The 24,091-nt window shown below is 37.5% G+C and overlaps 1 protein-coding gene across 1 annotated transcript in view; it reads right to left on the bottom strand.

Annotated features, from left to right (window-relative positions):
• LOC138832857 (uncharacterized) overlaps positions 1 to 24,091 on the bottom strand; it is a 111,712-nt gene that overhangs the window by 2,596 nt on the left and 85,025 nt on the right. Inside the window, exons 9-12 of the mRNA XM_070030973.1 lie at positions 14,982 to 15,139; positions 12,782 to 12,824; positions 10,811 to 10,997; positions 1,249 to 1,384 (exon numbers count right to left, since the gene is read on the bottom strand). Of these exons, the coding sequence (XP_069887074.1) occupies positions 1,249 to 1,384; positions 10,811 to 10,997; positions 12,782 to 12,824; positions 14,982 to 15,139 (524 nt within the window). The remainder of the gene's footprint in view (positions 1 to 1,248; positions 1,385 to 10,810; positions 10,998 to 12,781; positions 12,825 to 14,981; positions 15,140 to 24,091) is intronic.

The raw sequence follows: 24,091 nt of genomic DNA, 5'->3' as shown, positions 1-24,091 counted from the left end.
GGGAATGTCAATGTGACAAAATCCTTTCATTTATTTTCTAAAGAATCTCTGGGTTATTAGTTTGAAATTAAGAGTATAAAGCATGCTCAGATTATGTATTGAATAAGAAGGTAAAATAGCATATGTGGGATTCATACTGGTAATGATTAAATTTGTTCATGTAAATAACAAGATCTAAAATTAATATGATGCTTGTGAATACTGATTAATGAAGCTATACAGTTTTAAAATTATTAATATTTTATTGTTTCTGCTTGACATTAAAGTTTATTTGATCACATTTATAATAATCAAATATTTTCATATGGGAAAATATGTCCTGGTTAAATTCTGGAAACCACAACAAACTCTCCACTTAAGGATCCTTTCTTCTCCCTTCCTTTAATTTTCTTAAACAATGTTTTACAAAACATATCTATATAACATTGATTTCAAGAAAAAAATCTTAATTAGAAAACACCACTATCTTGGCATTGTTTGCTCATGCCCGAAAACCTAGCTATTCAGGAAGCTGAGATCTGAGGATCTCAGTTTGAAGCCAACAGGAGCATGCAAGTCCATCAAATTCTTAATTCCAATCAACCACCCAAAAGCTGTGGAGCTGTGACTCAAGTGGTAGAGCACCTTAAGCAAAAACTCTCAAGGACACTACCCAGGCCCTGATTTCAAGTCCCAGGACCAGCAAAAAAACAAGCAAAAAACAAAATGCCCCCATTAACAATGACCAACTGATTTAACCAGGAATATCTCCAGCATGATGTCTCAGAAATACTGAGGTTTATGCTTTGTTATTCTCTAAGTGGGAAAGTTGCATTAGGGATAAATGTAAGCGTCTTGTGGATCCAGAGTTCCACGCACTCTGACACTTCTCTAGTGTCCATTGAAATATTTATCAAGCAGCTCAATATTGTTTCTTACTGATAAAGCAGCCTGTAACAGTGAGACCCACCTGTTATACCTCCCAGATAATTTTGAGAGTGGAGCTAACTCTGATACCTTTTTCTGGGATGCTAGCAGGAATCTTACATACCAATTCTTAGGAAGAATTGGGATTACTTTATCTCCAGAAACATCATCTGAGGAAGCATGGAAAGACAAAAAACTCTAGAACACATCACCTATGGAGACTGGAAAGGGAAGGAAGGATTTAAGGGAAGATGTGGAGCTGGATCATAAGGATAAGAGTTTGCCAAGAATCCTATCTAGACGGATTAAAAAAAGAGAGAGATATGAAGAACTTTGCCTTACCGCTGGTTTTCGGTTTCATTTTCTGCACAGAAATAAAAAGTCTTGAACTCTTCTGATGAGGGTTTGAGTTCAATTACCGCATGTTTGAAGCCATGGGTTTGTTCACTGACCCTATAACCATGGAGATATAGGCCTCCTAAAGTGTGAAAAGAAATAATGAATGAAGAAAAAAATGAAAAGAAGAAACTGTAAAGAGCAGAAGTTTAAAAGGTGACAAGAACAATTTGAATGTGAAGGAATCCCCCGATCATGGTTCAGTAGCCTCATTTTACAGGTGAAGAAACTGAGACTTCAAAAGAAGACGCAGGCAACTAGCAATTAGTATCAAGGCTGGCATTGGTTTCCACTTGTGCAATTTTCTTACTGCATTATCAAAATTTAGCTTTCTGTGATGAGCTTTTTTTTGCTCAGACTATACATCTTACACTTAAAAAGAAATTCAGTATCAAAGTATGATTGTTAGAGGGAAATTAAGTTGTATTTGCTGGGGCAGAATCACTAAAGCATTCTTCCTGAAGAATGATGGAGATTGCTGTCAGGTTCTAAAAACCAAAACATATCCTGCCTTGTGCATATGCAAAGTACATTCATAAAAGGAACCCAAGGAATGATATGAAAAAGATAACTATAATTAGCCATGAGACTAGTTGATTTACTTGAAAAATAAGAATTGCCTTCCTGAATCTATGTTCATGGTTATACTGTATGTACTTTGCCTGGATTTTATTTCCTTTTTGTTTTTTTAGAGGCCAGAAGAATCTCAATATAGCACAAGGCTCTGAGATATCCACACATTTTATATCTTATGGTGTCTATGCTCAGTGGCAGCCTGACCTAGGAATCATGGATGAACATTTGGCTCATGGGCCATATGAGACCCATGAACTTATCTGGTACATGATAGGACAGACACATATGCTTCTGACTAGCTGCCTGTTTTGATACTTTTGTATGGCTCTTGAAAGTTATTCATATCCAAATGGCCCTTGGAAGAAGAAAGGACCCATATCCCTGCCAGGTAATATTAGTATTTAAAGATATTTAAAGATTTCTGTCCCTGTTTACTCTTATTTTCATTCCCTAATTACTTCCAGGAGCCACTGGACTGTACTATAATAACAAAAGCAAAAACACAAACAAACTCTTGAAGACAAGTGCAGTGACCCATGCTGCTTATCCCAGCTACTTCAGTGACTAGGATCTGCAGGATCATAATTCAAGGTTAGTCCAAGCAAAAAAGTTAAGATCTCAACTAATAAGCTAGGCCGAGTGTAATCCTAGTATACAAGAAGCTATAGTTAAGAGGATTGACTTCAGAGGCTGGCACTCTTTGGGAAAAGAGTGTGAGTCTGCCTGAAAAAAAACAACAACTAAAAATAAAAAAAAGACTGGAGGGGTAGCTCAAGTGGTAGAGCATCTGCCTAGCATGTGCAAGACCCACAATTAATAACCCAGCGTTGCCAAAAAATAAAATCTGTTGAATCATTTTCCTCCCTCTGTCAATAGCTGATCTGTAAGTTGTCCCCTTTGAAAATGGCTGACTTTATTTTTTCTGGTTACACTCAGCACTCAGTGCACTGTCAGGAAGATGAGAATTTTCTTTTAAAACAGAACAATTGGTTTCTGGATTTTAAAAATTAGGGGAAACCCCTTTCTAATTCTGGAGGGGTTAGATGTAATATTAACTTCCCCTTTAATTTCATTTAAAATGAGTCTATTTTAGAATATTTTAGCATTCATTTTAGAAGTGGACAGACTTTGCACCCCTGGTAGACTTCAATAATATGTTGTTTATCAAAATCACAGTGATAGATCCTTGAGATATATAGGGATGGAGAGATAAATATTTATTTAATTATATTTTATTTATTTATTATATTTATGTTTTATTATATTTTATATTCATTTATATATTATATATATATTTTTTGCCAGTCCTGAGGCTTGAACTCAGGGCCTGAGCTCTGTCTCTGAGTCTGTCTGTGCTCAAGGCTAGCACTCTACCACTTGAACCACATTGCCACTTCTGGCTTTTTCTGTTTATGTGGTACTGAGGAATCAAACCCTAGGCAATGCTAGGCAAGCACTCTACCACTAAGCCACATTCCCAGCCCACAAAGTAAATATTTATAATAACCTTATTGTAGTCCAATTTACACATCATCAAACATATCCAGCTGTTTAGTTTATATCATGGGGTTGTGCAATCATAACCATAGTCAAATTCTACAATATTTTCCTCACTTCAAGAAGAAATAGCATGTCCCCAGCTGTCTTCTGTGGTTCCTGGTGCTAGACAATATACTTACCTGTTAATGAAATGCCATAGTTACTCTTCTGTCTAAATTCTTTGCCTTAACAATAGCACAAGCCTCTGCCTGCTGTTGCATTCATTTGTAGACCTTTCTTATTTCTTTCAGGTCTTTTTTAATATATCTCAACAAGTATTATCACCTTCTTCTACCTATCATTCTTGAGAATAGATGTAAGGTTTTGCTTAATAAGGTCTTCTATAAACAACAAAGGTTTTGACCTATTTTCTGATCAGTGGTATAAGTGATTGCTGGTAAAGACAGCCAGTTATAACCAACTCCAGTACCTCATTTGAGGCAATTTTACTGGTTTGGGCTTTCTATTACTGGATTCTGAACAAGTGTTAGAAAGCCAACACAGCCCAGTGTCAGTGTTTGACACCTGTAATCTTAGCTTCCTAGGAGGCTGAGATCTGAGTATCTCAGTTCAAATCCAGCTCCAAAAGAAATGTCTGTGAGAATGAGACTCTTTTTTCCAATTAACCACCAAAAAGCTAGAAGTGGAGCTATGGCTCAAATGGTAGAGCAAGAACTTAAGTCCTGAAGAACCAGGCCCTGAATTCAAGCCCCTGTACTGGCACACATCCACTTCTAACCACCCCCGACACACAAAGAGAAATACAATGAAAAAAGAAAGAAAGAAAGAAAGAAAGAAAGAAAGAAAGAAAGAAAGAAAGAAAGAAAGAAAGAAAGAAAGAAAGAAAGAAAGGAAGGAAGGAAGGAAGGAAAGAAGGAAGGAAGGAAGGAAGGAAGGAAGGCAGGAAGAAAGAAAGAAAGAAAGACAAAAGAAAGAAAGAAGGAAAGGAGGAAGGAAGGAAGGAAGGAAGGAAGGAAGGAAGGAAGGAAGGAAGGAAAGAAGGAAGGAAGGAAAAAAAGAAAGCTGAATTATGAGTCCTATTTATTACAATATTGTAAAACATGTCTTTCTGAGACATGTTTTAGACTGGTGATTTATTAAAAAACAATAGTCAACAGTCATGATTTGTTACTCCCAACTTTTGCTAAGAGAGATAAAGGGGGGGCGGGGAATGTTCTCAAGTGTGTGGTGAATGACAAAGCCCTTCAGGCACATATAAAGGCACTTCACTGAGGTGCTTCTGGAATCCTCACAGTGGCTTCCTAATGTGAGCAGGCGCATGAGAGCCCGCAATGCATATTGTGTAAGTGCTAACACTTCTTGTGACAGCGAGGAAAGCCTTCCGGGAACCGAAGAGGCTATTTCTCTAACTCCCACATTACATGCCAGAGTGTATTTCTGTAGCTGAAAGTACAAAGTGGGTTTGATGTCTAATCTGGCTATTACAGGAACCCAGGGTTGGGCTGTCTCCCTTCACATTTCTTACCTCCCTTTGCTGCACTTAGTAGCCTCTTAGCATTGTAGGTGACGCTTTAAAAAAATATGTCAGGCCAATAATACTACAGATCCCTTCAGAAATAGGAAATAGATGTGTTTGCCCACATCTCAAATAAGAACGTAAAGTAATGGACTAAAATATTATTTAAAAAATATATAAATTAGCAAAGCAACTAGGATGTTACAGACAGGAGGCCACGTGAAGTAGTGATATCAGAAGCTTGTCTCTCAAGAACAAAGCAGAGATTTGCAAGCACAAAAATACTGGAAAAGAAGCACCATTTTTGTATATGCTGTTTCTGAGATTCTGAACATAAAATGGACTGTTTGATAAGTAAGTACTTATACAGGAAATTAACATTTTACTTCAGGACTTTTATAAATTTCAGCTATAATCCAAAAAAAATGTAACAAATGCAGATCTCCTCCCATTTTCATGTCATTGCTAAAACGTTTTGTGAAATAACGTGATGTACCTTGATGTTTCTATTCGATTAAATTCTACATGTTTTTCAAATATTAATTATAACCTACTGCGTTGATTGCATGATTCACGGAGCATTCTGAAAAGCACTGGTGTAAATGGTAAGCAAGACCTTCTTCAAGGTTATGACCTTCACAGGATGGGAAAATAAAGAGCCAGAACATTGTGGGTGGGATGTGGAAGAGCCAGACAGATTTTATACAAGTAATGGAACAGCTACAAGTTAGAACAGTTTGAAATTCATTTACTTATCATTAACTAGAAGAATTAAGAAGAGTACTGGAACTCTGCGTAATCCTTATGAATGCAATAAGCATTCACATTTCATGCATATTAAAATGACTAATTTAAATTGAGCATCTTAATGTCTGTAATGGCCATGCCTTAGTATAGGCTCAGCCACTCTCAATAAATTTCTGCTTTATAATTTCTGTGACTTTTATGATAGATGGACTGGGTAGACCCTGGCTAATTCAGTGTGCTGATGTCTAGAGTGGAGTGAATAGGCTCACAGTATTACCAGTGCTGCTTTAAAAAGAGAAATTTTAGCTGGATCCCAGTGTCTCACTCCTGTAACTCCAGCTACTCAGGAAGCTAAAACTCTGAGGATCACAGTTTAAGGTCAGCCCAGGCAGAAGGGTACACGAGACTCCAATTTCCACAATAACCAATTAAAAAGCTGGGGTGGAGGCATGACTCCAGTGGCAGAGCATCAGCTGAGTTGGCAAGAGAAATAAGCCGAAGACCTTGAGCTCAAACTTCATTATCAGAATAAAAAGAAATTTTTGCTAATATGCAATACACATTGCCCATGACAGAGTTTGGACGCATGATCCAGATAGCATTTGTTCCCACGATGTCTCTAACCAATTCTTAGGTCATTATTGCCATATTAGTTAACTTCTCTGTTTCATCTATGATGAGGAATAATAATAATAATAATAATAATAATAATAATAATAATAATAATAGCTATTTTGTAAAAATTAGACTTAGGAAAGGAGCATTAAGTGCTTATGATACTACTCAACACATAGCAAGCTTCCAATATATATGCTAATTTTTGTCCTGCATTTTCCCTTTTAATAGCATGTAAAGGTAGCATGTAAAGAACTCTAAATTCAGAACACTGAAATTCATATATTCTAGCCTTCTGGATATGAATGTGGCTCAGCAAGGTTCTTCATGAGAGGGTAGAGAATGGGTATGCCTCCACTTGGACTTGGTTTCATTACACTGAATCACTGTCTGTGAATACCAGGCTAGAGTAAGATTCAGGTTAAAATGCATAAAGGATTGAGCTAAACTCTTGGAGGAAGAATACAAATCCTAGATTAAAATTCATATTTATGAAGAAAGGTTCAGCTCTTAGACCCAAGAGATCTTTCCTCTGCACTCAGCACTGGTCAATAGGTGGGAAAGGAAATGCAATGAAATTTGCTTTCTGGAGCAAGTTGCCTGTACAGGCAAATAGCATTCAGAGGAGAGTAAAAAAACATAGAAAGAATAACCAGAATGTAGGACTTAATTTTAGAACATGGCCTACATCTAAATTTTATGTTTGATTTTCAGAAAACAAATCTTCTGATCTATGTTGATTAAGAGATTTAATCCACACTGTGGACTGGCTGTAAAACTGAGTCTATGTGGAGGCAGGAATATTCAAGAAGTAAACTTGGGAAAGACGGTATGCTATTAATCACAGTGTTTATATTTTTAAGGGAAGAATGTAAAAGAGACTAAAATGAGATAATTTCTTACAGTTGAAAAGAGTGTGATATAACTTCTGGCCATGCATGAGGTTGATCAAGTTCTAGATTTGCTTTTGAGTTTGCTGTGCAATCTTCTAATCTTTATTACTGAATGAACACATGAAAACTATTAATAATTTACACATACAGTAAGTAGTGCAGAACATTTGAATGTTCAAATATTTATTCCAGCATTCATTTATTGTTTCATTTAGTGTTTATGAGATAAAGCCATTTCTGATGCAAATGATTCCTTAGAAAAGCCAAAGATAGAGCTGGGCACCAGTGGCTCACACCTGTAATCCTAGCTACTCAGGAGGCTGAGATCTGAGGATCGAAGTTCAAAGCCAGCCTGGGCAGGAAAAGTCCATGAGACTCTTATCTCCAACAAACCACTCAGAAAACCGGAAGTGGTGCTGTGGCTCAAGTGGTAGAGTGTTAGCCTTGAGCTGAAGAGCTGAGGGACAACACCCAGGCCCAGAGTTCAAGCCCTGTGACCAACAACAACAACAACAAAAGGCCAAAGATATACCTTGTGAGATAAAATACCAAGTGATAATTGTCACAGTACAGGTAAGCTCAGAAAATGGAAATCTGCTTGTGGGACTATCTGGTATTGTTTTATAGCAGAGATAGAGCACATCTGAACAAACATTTGAGAACAACTTATACTGAGAGTTCAGTAGGTATGCAAGGATTTTGAGGAAATAAAGTAATACCAACAAAGATATAGGAGGTAGTCACAGAGGTGGCTGTGCTAAGAAAATAGATTATCTGGGCTGGGAAGGTGGCTCAGTGGTAGAGCGCTTGCCTTGCATGCTTAAGGCCCTGGGTTCGATTCCTCAGCACCACAAAAGCAAAAAGAAAAAACCGGAAGTGGAGCTGTGGCTCAAGTGGTAGAGCACTAGCCATGAGCTGAAGAGCTGAGGGACAGCGCCCAGGCCCAGAGTTCAGGCTCCACGACCAGTCCCCAAAATAAATAAATAAATAAATAAAAAGAAAATAGATTATCCATTATGTGGGTGGAGTGCAGGGAGCTTTTACCCAGCAGTGAAAGCTAAAGCCTGATACAGGGGCTATTGGGCAGAGATCATGTACCCTCTAAGAATAATTAGGAAGCAACCATAGGAGGTTCTGGAAAGAGGTTTTCAATGAAAAAGAATTTTTTTCCCCCTACTTATCAATATTTTTTTTAAATTTAAATTCTGTCTTCACCATGAACTAGCCAGGAGATCAATGACTTGAATGTACAAAAGCAGCTTCTAAGCCTGTAGATGAAATTATAACTTACCTTTGGGGTTCTTTTAAAAATGAAAAGCAACTGTAAGTAAAACATGTAGCTGAGTAACCATGCAAGAGTCTTCCTCATTAAATTGCAGTGGATGCTTCAGCCACTCATATTTTCAGGCCATTTAATCATAGCAATCTGCATGCAGCTCTGTAAGTAGGACATTCCTATCCTAACAGAGCACCCCTTGACCTTTAGGAACAAGAGAAGCCATCTAATCACTACTATTTTTAACTCTTGGAATCAGAAACAGTCTCTGAACCCTAGGGGGTTTGGAAGTACTTTATCAACTTTTCCATTTGGAGAAATCTGTGAATTCAGTCTTTAAACATTTCCTTTCTATCTATGGAAACAGTCTCTTGAAATTTAGCTTAATTGATCTAACAATGAAGAGATCAGAATTTTGTAATGGTACTTTGTAATAAGAGTCCTAGTAAATGACTACTTCGGAAGTTAGATTACTTTGTCTTGATTTTTAGCCTGGCTTACATGGGTGATATAAGATGCATAGGCACAGCCTGTTCTCCAAGTGTGAGGGTGTGGTGCCTTTCTTTTCATAGTAGTATGATAATCTGGGTCACATTTTAGAATAAAAGTCTGAACAAGGGAGAGTCATTGGATTGTTCATCCTGAGTGATAAAAAATGGCCTTCCAATGATGCTCACTTTATACCTCCTGCAGACTTCTGAAATTCAACATTGTCAACAAATTAAGAGGCTGAGGTCTGAGAATCGTGGTTCAAAGCCAGCCCGGGCAGGAAAGTCCATGAAACTCTTATCTCCAATAAACCACCAGAAAACTGTAAGTGGCACTGTGGCTCAAGTGGTAGAGCACTGGCCTAGAGCTGAGGGACAGCACTCAGGCCCAGAGTTCAAGCCCCACGACTGACCAAAAAAAAAAAAATGTCAACAAATGTCTCCTTCCCACCTGACATGTCTACCTAGCTCAATTAAATATAAGCATGAATGACTAAAATAGAAATTAGATGAGTCATATTTCATGGTGATTACAACTGGTAATTAAGGATTATTCATATGACAAAAAAAATCAAAGATAAATCTTGTGCTGGTAGCTCATGCCTGTATTACCAACTACTCAGTAGGCTGAGACTCACCAAATAAATTAGAAACCAGACTTGAAGAACAGTCTGTGAGATTCTGTACCAATAATCACCAGCAAAAATCAACCCTAGAAGAGTGGCTCAAGGGATGGAACACCAATGAAGCAAACAAATATGAGGCCCAGAGTTCAAAGCTCACTATTACCAAACCTCCTCCAAAAAAACAAAACAAGATTATCAAACTCAATTATAAGGAAGACACCAATAATTTATTGGTAAAGAATTACAAGAATGCCAATTGAAATTTAATAAAATATCCTATATATGTAGCTTAACATACTATATATAACTTGAAAATACACATAAGAAATATATATGAAGTATATTATAAATAAATATCTATGAGATCTTTTTATTCACATACCATTATGTTTAAAGCTAAAGGTACTTTAACAACAATGACTCAGTTAATCTTCACAACAATTCTGCAAAATAGATAGATGGTATTTATATTTTAGAAATGAAGAAAGTGAGTTTTAGGAAGCTAGAAATAGCAAATATTATTGTTATTCATTTGTAACAGTAGAGAGACCATGAGAAAACAATGGAATTAGTACTTTGTAATATGTTTGGCATTGACTTTGAATGTCACCCAGGACCAAAAGAATGAAGGAATTTATGTTTTAATTTCTAGGCAGCAAAAGCATGAGAGTCAAATGTTAGCTTCATTATGTACTTTATTGCATACTATATGTCACATTGTTCAGATTTTGTACCCAGCTTTGTTTGTAGGGCCTCATGTTCATGAGGCAGGCACTCCACCACTCAAACCATGTTTCTATCCTCTTTCTGTCTTATTTTCCAGGTAGAGTCTTGCTTTTATGCACAAATAAGTCTGGGCTGTGTTCATCCTACTTGAGCTTCGCCATGTTGGTCAGGATAGCAAACATGTGCTCCTCTATCCAGCTATTGTTAATCCCATAGCTGGGATAACTCCTGCGTGCCACCATCACCGATCATTGGTTGAGATAGAGTTGTGCTCATTTTTATGCATGGATTGGCCTTGAACCATGATTCCCTGGTCTCCCTCTCCCAAGTAGCTAAAATAATAAACTTGAACTACCAATCCCAGCTTTGAAGACAGTTTTCTAATTGGTAAAATGAGAACATTAATAGTATCTTTTCTTTGGAGAACTAATGAGCTAATTCAGGGGAAACACACCCTACAGTTCCTAGTGAAGGCTCAGTCAAGCGAAAAGACCATTCCTATTGGTAATGTCTTTTCTGTGATTTCAAGCAAAAACTTTCCTTACCTGAGGCCTGGGTGGAACGAATGCTGGCATAGAAATACAAGCAGCCATCCTTGAGAATGCAATAGTGTTGGACCCATGTGTCTGTGTTTCTATCCAGCCGGTGCAGAAGGCCCAGACACTCTGGATTTTTGATAGCCAAGGGTGGGAGGTTGCTGTTGTGAGCAGTAACATCTTCCCAGACGTGATTCTGCAGGTAGAGCACAAAGGGCTCACTCGAGTTGTCATCCTGAACTAACTGCCTGGACTTTCAGAGCCAGTGACACTCATACTACTTGTGTTTAGGGAGGTCATTAGCATAATGGTTTTATAGCTAAGATAATTTATGGCTCAAGTGACTGAGTAGCCAGAAAACTCAGATCTATCTATCATCCATACAAAACCCTCATCCCATTTGAAGTCTATCCACATCCCTTCTTTTTGGCTTTTATTATATGCTGAGAAAAAAAAATCAAAAGAACATCAGCCTAAGAACAGGAGATGAGGTATAGAAATGAAATGGAAATAGGCTGCTCAGCAAAGACTATTTTTAATGCCCTCATTTATAGAAATGTTGGCCTGAAATGCTCCTTCATTCACCACAGAGATTGACCTCCTTAGCCTGTTCCTGGTATGTCCACCGTGACTAATAGCAGCCCCTGGTTCATGCTTTTCTTTATCAGGAACTCCCACTTGGGCAAAGGAATAAGTTAAATGCACCAGACCCGCTCAAGCCTTAGGCTCTCATGGTCAGTGATGTGGAAGACTGATGATAAATGGGGGTCCTCTACCCTTGAGGGCAGCCCTCAGTCCACAAGCCTGGGAGAGAGGCTTTTTCTGAGAACTCTGACCTGTGGCTGGGGACTGCTCTTTCTCTCTCATCAGAGCACCCTGCTTGTGTTGGCCAGTTACTCTTCTTCCTTTAGTTTTATTTTTTCTTGCTCTTTCATCTTAATAAGGCAGTGCAAAAAGATTCTAGACTGTTATGATTGCTGTATTTTTTTTCTGTGAAATAGAAGCCTGCTGGGAGTTTGGTGTTCATGTTTTTCATCTTTGTTGCAGACATTCTGAGTGCATTTGTTGAATAGATACTTCTTAAAAATATCCAGGCTCATTAAGCCGATGCATTGGAAGGAAGGATGAGTGCACTGAATGATACGTTCCAGGAAACATGAAACAAGTTCTGCTGTTTGTCCTGCTTGTGAGTGTTATGAAAGGGCAGTTACAAAGCAAGGTACATCATTCCTGCTCAAGCAATGTGAATTTCCCCTGATGTATGCAATCTAGACTACGTATGAAGATATCATTGGCAATGGACACCATTTATGAGAATGGTTCCATACAACAAACACATGAACATAAAGACACGCACCTAAGTACGAAGATTGATTTTCTAACAAACTGCTTGGCCAACAGCACCAGCTCAGGATAGCTGAATGCAGATTTTATGTATAGGACTAAAAACTAGCAAGATCCGTAACCTCTTTGGGAGCCACTGGTCTGCTCTGTGTGTAGCAGAATCTCCATCCCCAGTTCTGACTCCCTATGAAATCTGATTGGGAGCAACGCCATACAAACCTCAGACGATAGAAAGGAACAGCAGAAAGGAAGCTTCCATATAGGATCTGAGCAAAACCCCTGTTAACTTAAAAAATCATTTTTCTCAGCTTTTAAAACAGATCTAAACTGGGGCAGGGAAGGTGGCTCAGTGGTAGAGTGCTTGCCTTGCATGCATGGGCCCTGGATTTGATTCTTCAGCACCACATAAAGAAAAAGCTGGCATTGGCACTGTGGCTCAAGTGGTGGAGCACTAGTCTTGAGCTAAAGAGCTGAGGGACAGTGCTGAGGCCCAGAGTTCAGGCCCCACAACTGACAAAAACAAACAAACAAACAAAAAAACAAAACAGAGGTCTAAAATGTCCCAGTGTGGACTGAATGACATCTAATGTGATTTTGCCCAAAATGAAGGCAGAAAAAGCACCAAGGAGAACTTACCTGGTGAATAGGATGGGCTGCTTTGTCCATTGCTTCAAGCCACCTGGAAGACAGTAAAATAAGAAGGGGACTCTGTTACAGATTGGGTAGGGTGTCATGTTGAGGGGCTTGATCTTGCTAAACCCATCAGACAGAGTAGTCTGAATGGGCAGGTGAGGTTCAGATGTTATGATTTTTCTCTAAGTTCTTGGGTGAAGGGCAACATGTTCTTTCCAAATTGAGGCTGTGCGGCAAAACCTCATCCCTATAGGAATATCTAAAATACAATTTTCTTATCCTTGTCCTTCATAGTTTAATTAGTGCCTGAGAGAAAATTCATTCACTATTTTATTAACATATATAATTTATTTGCACTATCAGAGCTGATAACAATTGGTATATTAACTCTAGGGAACTGGCTACAACATATGGAAAAACTGTTAAGTAATCACTGTCTTAAATCTTTTCCCCAAGTGTTCCTTGGATCCTGGCCAACTTTAGTGCATGATAAGCATCTGTTATTGAGGACTGTGTTTTCCTAGTCTTGCTCCTTAGGTAGGCACCCGCAATGTCAATCATTCACAGTTTTCTTTTAGACTTTCTTTTTCCTTTTTTTTTTGTCAGTCGTGGGGCCTGAACTCTGGGCCTGGGTACTTTCCCTGAGATCTTCAGCTCAAGGCTAGCACTCTACCACTTGAGCCACAGCACCACTTGTGGCTTTTTCTGCTTATGTGAACCCAGAGCCTCATGCATGCAAGGCAAGCACTCTACTACTGAGCCAGCTTCCCACCTCTAGATTTTCTGACTTGTAAGAAAAACCCCACTACTTTTTGTCCTCTACAAAGCTTGATTTACTCCCCCTTCCATCCTATGTTTAATTTCTTCCTTTGTATGTTATCCAAACCTACAGTCTACCTGCCATAAATAATTCCTTCATTCTCACAGCAAACCACCCCCCTCTCTCCTCTCAATTCCTATACCACTTCATCTTCTCCTGAAGAGTGTTTCAACTTTTACTTTCTTTCAAATAATGGAATAAACACCCTATCTTCTTATTTTGGAAAGGTCTTATCTAAAGGCAAGGACTGTCTCTTTGTCATATAGATAACACATAGAGATCTTATAAGAGTGTCTTGGACACGCAAGATACCCCACAAATATTTCGTTATCATATTTCCCTGTGTGTCAAGTAATAAAATAATACCTATTTGAAAATTTGTTCCACATATAGGGGTAGTACCTTGTTTGTCAATGAGATATCAGGTCTATTGGTCACTTCAAGATTGGTCAGATTCTTTTGAAGAGATATGTCATTGAAAGTAGATGCTACTACTTTTTTGTCATCAATTTGCTACCCTTCACTCATTCCTGCACACTGTTGCAACTTAGCAGTTCTTTTTGTTGTTGTTGTTGTTGGTGGTGGTGGTCATGGGGCTTGAACTCTAGACCTGGGCACTGTCCTTCAGGTCTTCAGCTCAAGACTAGAGCTCTGCTACTTGAGCCACAGTGCTACTTCTGGTTTTCTGGTGGTTTATTAGAGATAAGAATCTCATGGCTTTTCCTGCCTGGGCTGACTTTAAACCACAATCCTCAGATCTCAACCCACTGAGTAGCTAGGATTACAGGAATGAGCCACTGGCACCCTGCAATTTAGCAGTTCTTTAAATAGTTCTCAGTTGATTGATTGAATTGACCCAGGATCCCATTTCCTTAGGAAATTAATGAGGACAGATTGTGGAGGCTAGTGATCAGAGATCATAAGGTACTTTCTCCTTTCATTTGGGTTATATACCCACAAAAAACTGGGTTGATTAATCATCTAAGCAACATTGTGTGTGTGTGTGTGTGTGTGTGTGTGTGTGTGTGTGTGTGTGTGTGTGTGTGCGCGCGCGCGTGCACACGTGCAGGAACTTTGGGGAATTCCAGGTGTGAACTGTAGCAGTGTTGAACTTTTGAAAAAGAAATGATAAAGATCTAAAGTGAGAGAGGTAAGAGAGGTAACAGAATATGTACTCTGGAATATCTTTTTGAAAAAAAAAAAACCTGAAAGAATTATGAAGACTCAGACTTCTTGTACCTGCAGGAAAGATAATTAATTCATTGACTTTTGCTACAGATTTGTTGCACTATTTCCTACTTCCAATTTCAAGAATCTACTACAGTTGCTATGGACAAGCACTACTGAAAGCAAAACTGGCGAGGAAAAAGATGGATGAATTACCTTTTCATTTCTTGGTTTGAGGTTGCACAGAGGCAAAACATTCTACTTCCAGACTGAGGAACACAGTTAAACACGAAAGGTTTCCCCAAGCTGCTATCAATGCTAACTTCTGCTCCTTCTAATTTTATTACCTCTAGAGGTGGCCATTTTCCTTCATCCTGTAATTGATGAGGAAGATATTTAGTATTGCTCTAAAACTAAACAGGTAAGAGAAAATCAGAGAAGAAAAAGACTACAAATTATTGTTTTAAATTAGTAGTGATTTAGTTCTGAATAAAAATAAAGCTAAAAAGAGGTTTTATAGATTAAATTATCCTTAATATAGATCATGTAATTCCAAATTTCCCAATTGTGCTATATTTCAATGCATCTTTTGAATAGACTTTATTAATGTTTCATTTATGCTTGCATGAAGCATTTTAAATAAATTATTTTGCATTTTTCCATGATCAAAAGAAATTGATACTACAAAATACACATTGTTGTTGGTGATATAACCTTTATAAATGGTACCTACAGTTACATGTATTCCATGTTTACTGTGTTTCAGTGCTTCTTCTAAATTCTTTGCATTTATTAAAGAACTAATTTCCACCAGTGCTCATGAGGTAGCATTATTTTTAACATCTTCATTTTATACATCAGAAACATGTAGCTTGAGAGAATTCCTTTCTGAAAAGCACCGTAGTTTTGCATACCATATAAAATGAAAATAATTTAATAAGCAAAAACTTTTTCTGTTATTTATTTTATAATTATTTCTCAAAGCCTTCCCTCCATTATTATCTTTTCTGTAAATTACCTGAGATAATTTGTGTATGTACCACAAAGTCACTTGCTGTGCATGTAATAAATTCATAGACTTAGAGAATTCTCATTGTGATTAAGTTGAAGAATTTTTACATTAACTACAAAATTTTCTTTGAGTCAGTTTGCAATCTTGTGCTACTATCTTCCCCATCACAGACAACCAAAGATTATATTTTTTGTCTTAATACATTTTTAATTCCTCCACATTTAATATAAATACAGTCATACCATAGTTTCTTGTATGATGTAGTATTATCAATACTTCATTATTTTCAAGGCTGCATTGTGTTCTGTTGTATGTATATGTGTACACACACACACATACACATCACATTTTCTTGATTCATTCTTCTGTCAAGGGGCATCTAGTTTGATCCCATATCTTTGCTATGGTAAATAATGCTGTAATGAACATGGTTGTTCTGGTAGCTTTAGGGTAGCCTTGTTTATGCCCTGTTGGATAAATTGCCAGTGAAATTGCTGGGTCATAGAGTAGCTCTATGTTTAATCATTTGAGGAACCACCAAATTGCTTTCCAAAGTGGTTGAGCAAGCTCACATTCCCACTAACAGTGTTCCCTTTTGGCCACATACATGCCAGCATTTGTTACTGTTAATTTTCTTGATAATGGCCATTCTAACTGAAGTGAAGTAGAATCTCAGTGTTGTTCTGATTTGCATTTCCTTTAAGGCCAGAGCTGTTGGATATTGCTTCATGTGTTATAACAGAATTCAAAGGAATTTACTTACATGACTCCTGTCATATAATCAAGAATTGTAACTGAAGTCACTTAAGAGGCTTTTTCCTCTCTGCTTAAGTTACATGTATGTGAGAACAAATGATGTCTGGATTTTTGGTTTTCATCATGGGCCAGATTCCATTTTCACTAATGTCAGTCACTGCCTCATTTTCTTTGGTAGTGAGCTTGCTGTGGCCCTGTGAACAGCTGCAAAAAGCTTTGGTCACAGAGCCCATGCAGCAGGTGTGGACGTTCTTACATCTGTGCTTACTCATCTTACTGTTTCCTAAGGTTCACCAGCCCAAGAACTTCTAAACTCCACTTTTGAGATCGAGAAGTAGGAAAAGTCTTCATTTGTAGTACTCCTAATACTGTCCTCATTATGGTCCCACATGTTTTCTTGAGATAAAGGACAACTAGGAATTCTATTTTACTGCCATGTGTTATTTTTTTTAACTACTGCCTTAAGCAAAACTCAATCCCTCTGTTTGGCAATGATCCTTAAATTGCTTCCGTTTGGTTCCCTCTGTACAATTCTGCCAAAAAACCCTCTTATGGCAGTGCTGAGAACAATGAATACTCTTTTCCACACAACTTTATATTCTCCTTTCCAAGGCACAAAAAAATCTCTAGCTGCATTTTCTATTCTGAGTTAATTCATAGGTTCAGCTGCTTCATGTGTGCAGGATTGATTAAAATAGCAGGGATGCTGAAGAGATTTAACAAGGAATAGTTTAGTGATGTCCACAAGCTATAGATTGAGAATAAAGAAATTTGAGCTATTTATGCCAAATAGCCTTGGATAATGTTGATATTGTCTATCAGATTGGAAGCAGTATTTCTACAGATGTATTTCCAAAGGTAAGACTGCTCAGAAAAAGGAAATATTAAGTAATAATAATCATAGAACCTCAACTCAGAGTGAATATACTTCTAAAACAAATCATTTCTATGAATAAAAAGACAAAGACATTTGTGTCTTTTTGAAATAAATTTTGAAATACATTACTTACAGATACTTTTCAATTATTTGCTTTAGTTAAAATTTTTATTTGAATATGCTGGAAGTTTTTGTGTGTGGTTGCTAGTCTCCTAGTCTAAGAAAAGGGAAGAGCCTGGAATATGATAGCAATAAATTTCATTTTATCTGGAGATGTGGCCATGAAAATCTACACACTCAGGAGTCCAGAAAGAAAGAGCTAATTCTCAGTGGAAAAACACAGAGCCAAGATAATTTTGAAGGAGAAAAAAAAGCATGCCCTACAGCAAAACAACACATAAAGGGAACATGAAATATAGAACTAGAAATGCTTTTTATATAAAGTTGAAGCACAATTGATGAATAAGTGCCCCATATAGCCTTGTTAGTGAGCTGGGAACTGTTTATCATGGACAGATGCAGCACACTCTTCCCTCTGGTCAATGGCCTCTGTCCATATCGCAGATGATAGGACCAGGAGAGAAGAAAACTTGAATAGCTAAGAAGGAAGGAAAGAAGCAAGAGCAATTTCCCCGTAGTGACCTTTGCTACTTTTGTCCTGTGAGGAAACAGAAATTTGGTCTTTACAAGCCAATCACTGTACCACTTATAGCAGAATATTTATGTATGCATGTGTTTATTGATTTGTTTCTTTATTTGCTTTCTTTATCTCCCCTCTAGGAATGCAAGAAAGGATGGAAATAAACAGGAAATAAAAAATGAAATGAACATGAAAATCAGACTTTTGTTCATGAACAACACCAGAATCCTTGTCAAGGCTCCATGAGTTTGGTATTTCTTTTTTTTTCCTTTATAAGCAAAGAAAGAAAATTTAAGCTGGAGACGAATGTACTGCCCCCAAAGTTACAACAACATAAATAAAATATAGAACATAAATAAAAGATTCCATATTTAAATATGGTATGGCTCTTCATGAAGATGCATGGTTGAATCTGTGGTATCAACCGAGGTAACTGGCTGCAAACTTGGAATTTTGTGTGTACTTTTGCAGTTTTCCTGGTGTGGAAAATCATTTTTCAGAAGTGATAAATACACGCTGGCTGAACCATGTTGTTTCCTGGCACTAAGAGACTCCAGAAAACACTGGCAGCTCTTACAACCAAAGGAGTTTGTCTGCACTGGACCAACCAGGATGCTGTGCCCAGTCAGACAGGCTTCCTGGAATGTGAGCCAAGGGAGGGAGCTGCCAGAGGTATTAAAGCATGGGCTGCCTGACATCTACTGCTTTGAAGAAAAATTTCTGGTGTCAATCACATGGCTCATTTGTCAACATTTTCCTTGGCTCCAACACTACCCCTTAGAGGATAACTACACCTTCTAGCACTTTTATCCAAACAGAAAGACTGTGAAGAAGTGGAACTGAGACACAATCATGACCTTGTTGTCTCTCATAGCATTCTGCATCTTTAAACTCTTTAAGTGCGGTCCTAGGAGGTTTCTCTCTGAAATAAGGAATAGTAGTTCTCTCTTATATTCAGAGGACATCTTTGAAGGATCCCTGTGAATATCCAAGGCAGATGGTACTGAACCTTGTACCGGCCATGGTTCTTTATGTCCTCAGTGTTCACACAGTACTAGAGCTAATCCATCCCTCCATGCTTTGTGTCTTCAAATTTCCTTTACACCACTAATCTTACACTTTATGGCCATAATTAACAAAAATAAAAATAATAAATGGAAGTACTGTCGTACCATGAAAATCAATCTGATTAACCAAGTGACTAATAAGTAGGTGGAAAATACAGAACAGAAATGCTGCACAGAGAAGTCATTCACCATCTGACTGGGATAAAGCTGGATGTTGTGAGATTGCATGACATCATTCAGAAGGTCCTAAAATAAAACCTGGAAATCATTTTTGAGATTTCCCATTTAATATTTTTGGAAGCCAGCTGACCATGGGAAATGAAACACTGAATCCTCAGAAGGCGAAACTGAGTAAGAGGGAACTACTGTTCTATTTACCTGTAGCGGACCCAGGTTAGTTGAATTCCAATCTTATTTCTATTATGCCTCAGTTTTCTTATTGTAAAATTGTATTTCTATAAGGATTATGTAAAGTGTTCAGAACACTGCCTAACGCTTCATAAGTGATATTTAAATCCAAGCTTCTATTTTTACAGAGATGCTGATAAAAGTGAAGAGTGAGAATCTAGGAAAGCAATTAACCAAGAATCTTTAATATTAGTAGTAGGGTAACTATTTAAAGTAAGTTCATTATAGCTATGGGTTTTTTTTTCCTCTAAGAATTAAAGACTGTTTGATCAGGTTTAATTTCTGAATTTCAGTGCCTTCATTTGTACAATAAAGAAAGGCAACAACATCTTCCTTCCTGAAAATAGATGAGCTCATATAGGTCAAGTGTTTGGCACATAACAACTTTTCAGAGAAAGCTGTTTCTTTCCCTATCAGTTTAAGTGTAAATTAAGCATCACCACAATCTCACTAAGAGCCAGAGGGGCTGTGTTAGAAAATATCCTGCTCCAGAGCCATGCACAGTTAGATTGGGAGGGAAACTGTGCTAGGGCCGGACTGAGGAGAGAGTGGGATGGAGGCTGGGAGACTTGGTGTTTTTCTGTCTTGGAAAGGAGATGTAAAGATCTAACTGGCAGATTCCTATACCTGAATTTCTGTAATTCAGGTGGCAGAGCCCTCTCCCAACACTTAGCAGATGTGGAGGATTCAGCACCTGTCTGAAAACCTGTAGGTGTTCTTACAGAGCACCAAGCCTTTTCTTTGGAATCTCCCTTCTTTTGTGGTTACTGCTCAGAGCCCTGTCTTCTACATGCCTGGGCTGGAGCAAAATGGGCTCTAGTGGGTTTCTCTCCCTTCACCTCCATCCCCGCTAACTGAGGATGTCTCTAGCACGTGTCAGACATTGTACTGGCACTCCAGCACTACCTGGCCTTTAGTCTTTGACTGATATCCTAGTGAGACCTTTCTCATTTTCTCATTGTTTTCTAAATTTTCTTGTTGTTGGAGATTGAACCAAGTTGTTTTATATAATAGTGCTTAAGTGCTCTGCCATTGAGCTACAAGGTACTTTTGTTGTGGTTGTTGTTGTTGGTTGTGGGGCTTGAATTCTGGGCCTGGGAGCTGTCCCTCAGCTCTTCAGCTCAAGGCTAGCGCTCTACCATTTGAGCCACAGTGCCACTTCTGGCTTTTTCTCCTTATGTGGTGCTGAGGAATCAAACCCAGGGTGTCATGCATGCAAGGCAAGCACTCTATCACTGAGCCACCTTCCCAGGCCCAAGGTACTTATTTTTGACAATTTATTAGCTCCCCTTCCTGATTATGATCTTTGTTCCTTGGAGTTGTCCATTACTGTGTGCCTTATATCTGATTCTTTGAGAGAAGTTTTTCTGGCTCCTGTGGATGTGGATGTCTACTTATACATTTGATGTTTTAATCACTATCTACCATCTCAGAAGAGGAACAAAACTTCCCTTTTCTCTTTTCTGATCTTACCACTGTTTTGCTTTTGTTGATAATCTGAATGGAAAATATGGTTCTTTTTCCTTTTAAACATCCACATCATACTTCTATTTAATCTCTCTTAAAGTACATTTACCCAAAGCCCATTGTATGTCATATTTATGTCCCAGTAAGCTAAGCCAAACTTCTCCAATGAGGTCTGTGCCCCCATTACAAATTAGTTTTTTCTTCGATATGCATTTTCTGCGTAGAGGTATCGTTTAGAGTTCTCTTGTATACTTATAATTGCTATCTTATTGTTCTTTGTAATTTTTGTATTGAATTTCCTCTTCTTGAGGATCACAATAACTCAAAAACTATGTACATACGACCATATAAAATGATGCTAATTGAAATGAACTCCAAGATATGGAAAGAAGAGGGTTTTTTTTTGTTTTTGCTTTTGTTTTCAATGTACTGCGTGAGGTTGTTTCTCTTTTCTTTCATTTTCTTTTTATTTTCCCTTTGGTTTGTCACCTGTTGTCACTGTTTTTTATTTTGGTAGCCTGTGTCTTATATATACTTTCATCTGATTTGGGGAAAGGAAGAGGGAAAACCAAATGATGAGACAAAGGACCAAGGATGACCTGATGCAACAGAGATACTCACAAGATATTACGTTGGAAATGAACTTTACAATGGGGGGGTGGAAAGTGGGGGAACTCGGAGGGGAGGAAAAATGGGAGAAAACAATGGAAGGGTAACAATGTTTGGCAAGAAATGTACTCCTTACCTTACTTACGTAACTGTAACCCCTCTGACACCACCATTGCAATACAATAAAATAAAAAAAAATGTTCTGCTTAAATAATTTTGTATGATGATTAATTTTCTAACTTGGCACCTAGTATTAGTTCAAAATTATTCTAAGTGTGGCTGTAGTAGTGCTTTTCAGACATGATTAATATTTAAGTAAGTACACTAAGAGGAAGCAGATTAGCCTCCCCCATTTGGATGGATTTCACCTAGTCAGTTAAAGGCCTCTAGAAGGAGAAATTATGCCTGCAGACTCCCTCTAGGAACACAACCTTGAGCTGCAGTGTCACCTCTTCCTGGGTTTCCATGCTGCCTGCCTGAATAATTTAGATTCACTTGACCTATCAAAGCATAAACCAATTCCTTAAAATGCTTTCCTCTGTTTCTGCTCATGCACACATGCATGAACACACATATACATTCACAGTTAGTTCTGACACACCAAACATTGTGTTAGTTGTTTTCTTGTGGTATTGCATATAGAACCTAGAACCGGTGCATGCTAGCCAAGGGATCTGCCACTGAGCTACACCAAAGACTCATATTGTTTTTCTGTCTTCTGTATAGACCCAGATGGATACATTGAGAAAATATCCAAAATCAAAGCTCTCTTTTTGTCTCCCAATCCCTTTTTATCATCAGGTCCTACCATGTCTATCAAATTTCTTTAATACTTATCATTATCTCAGGATCTTACAAATCCAGTTTCTTCCTTCAGCTCAAGATCACCTTATAATTCATGTTGCCATCTCTTCTCCTTCATTCACATTGTAACCACCCTTCAATGTCACCTGCTCAAATTTCTCTACATCCATCATCAAACTTTCTCTTCTTACAAAGTCTGACTGTACCCACAGACTCAGTTGCTGTCTTGTATGGATCTTCTTTGCAATATGTTTTAGAGTGAACACTTACTGTACAACAGGCTTGATGCTATGCTACTTTTCAAGATGGCTTTGGCCATCTTGATGAATGAGGATGCTACGAATAATTTGTTTCTTAAGTGCCAAGTACCTGCCAGATATTTTAACATTTTTAATGTTAATAATATTATTTATCAAGATTTTGTAATATAAGCTGTTGTCCATATTTTGTAGATGTGAAAACTGAGATTGAGATACAGAGTATTTTTTATCTATATTGTGAGATTAAGACAGTTTTGGGTAGAGGAATTCAACTCAGGATCAGCACAGTGATCTCTATTTTTTTCTTTTTTACTAGATCATGGGTATTGATCACATAAATGTTTGTGAAGGAACCAATTGAGGGAGCTAATACAAATTTCAATTTTTAATTTTTAAAGTAAAACTTGTGGTAAAGTGTGTATTATAGAGAATTGACCATTTTAAACATTTTAGGGGCAGCCATCACTCTTGTCTCCCTTTAGAACCCTCTTCATTTCTCAAGGGTGAAAACTCTGTGCTCATATATAACTCATCATTCCTCAGACCCTGTACCCCAGGCCCTAGACACCACCATTCTGCTTTCCATCTCTGTAGATTTGATTGTGTAAGTGCCTGATACAGTAGAATCATATAATATTTACACTTTTGTAACTAGCTTATTTCACTTAATGTAACACGATCCAGGAATACCTATGTTACAGGTTGTGTTGGATTTTTTTCCTTTTTAAGACTAATGATATTCCACTATATGCATACATGTGTGTATATATTCATATATACATATTATATATGTGTATATATATATATATATATATATATATAACTTTTTGTCACCTCTCTGTCAATGCTTAGCCTACTGTGAACACTACTACTACAGGTGTACAAATAACTTCCCAAATACCGGTTTTCATTTTGTCAAATATATTGTATAGTAATTTTATGCTGGATTTTAAAAAAATCTGTTATCCTTCATTTCATAGAGAATGTACCATTGTCCATTCTAACCATCAGATCCTCATTCTTTCTAATATTTCCAGAGTTTTTCCTATAATGAGTATTCTAATTGGTGTGAGGTTATATCTTGTGGCATTGATTTTCATCTCCCTAATGATTAGTGACACAAGTATCTTTTCATGTGCTTATGGGCAATTTGTATAACTTTTTTGCAGAAATTTCTACTCAACTCCTTTGTCCATTTTTTATTCACATGGCTTTTAAAATTTATTGTTTCTAAATAAGTAACTATAATGTATATTTCCATATATAATTATATATATGAATTGTAGAATGGATAATTCAAATTAATTAACATATATTACCTCACCTATTACTTTCTGTGGAGAGGATATTTAAAACATACTGTTTTAGTAATTATCATTTGGTTACTTTTTCTGGAAAATTCTTCATAAAACACTTGATATATGAG

This window comes from Dipodomys merriami, unplaced genomic scaffold, assembly GCF_024711535.1.
Source record: "Dipodomys merriami isolate MVZ:Mamm:240054 unplaced genomic scaffold, mDipMer1.0.p SCAF_20, whole genome shotgun sequence".
Taxonomy (NCBI): domain Eukaryota; kingdom Metazoa; phylum Chordata; class Mammalia; order Rodentia; family Heteromyidae; genus Dipodomys; species Dipodomys merriami.
This window is presented reverse-complemented; position numbering and strand designations above follow the sequence as displayed.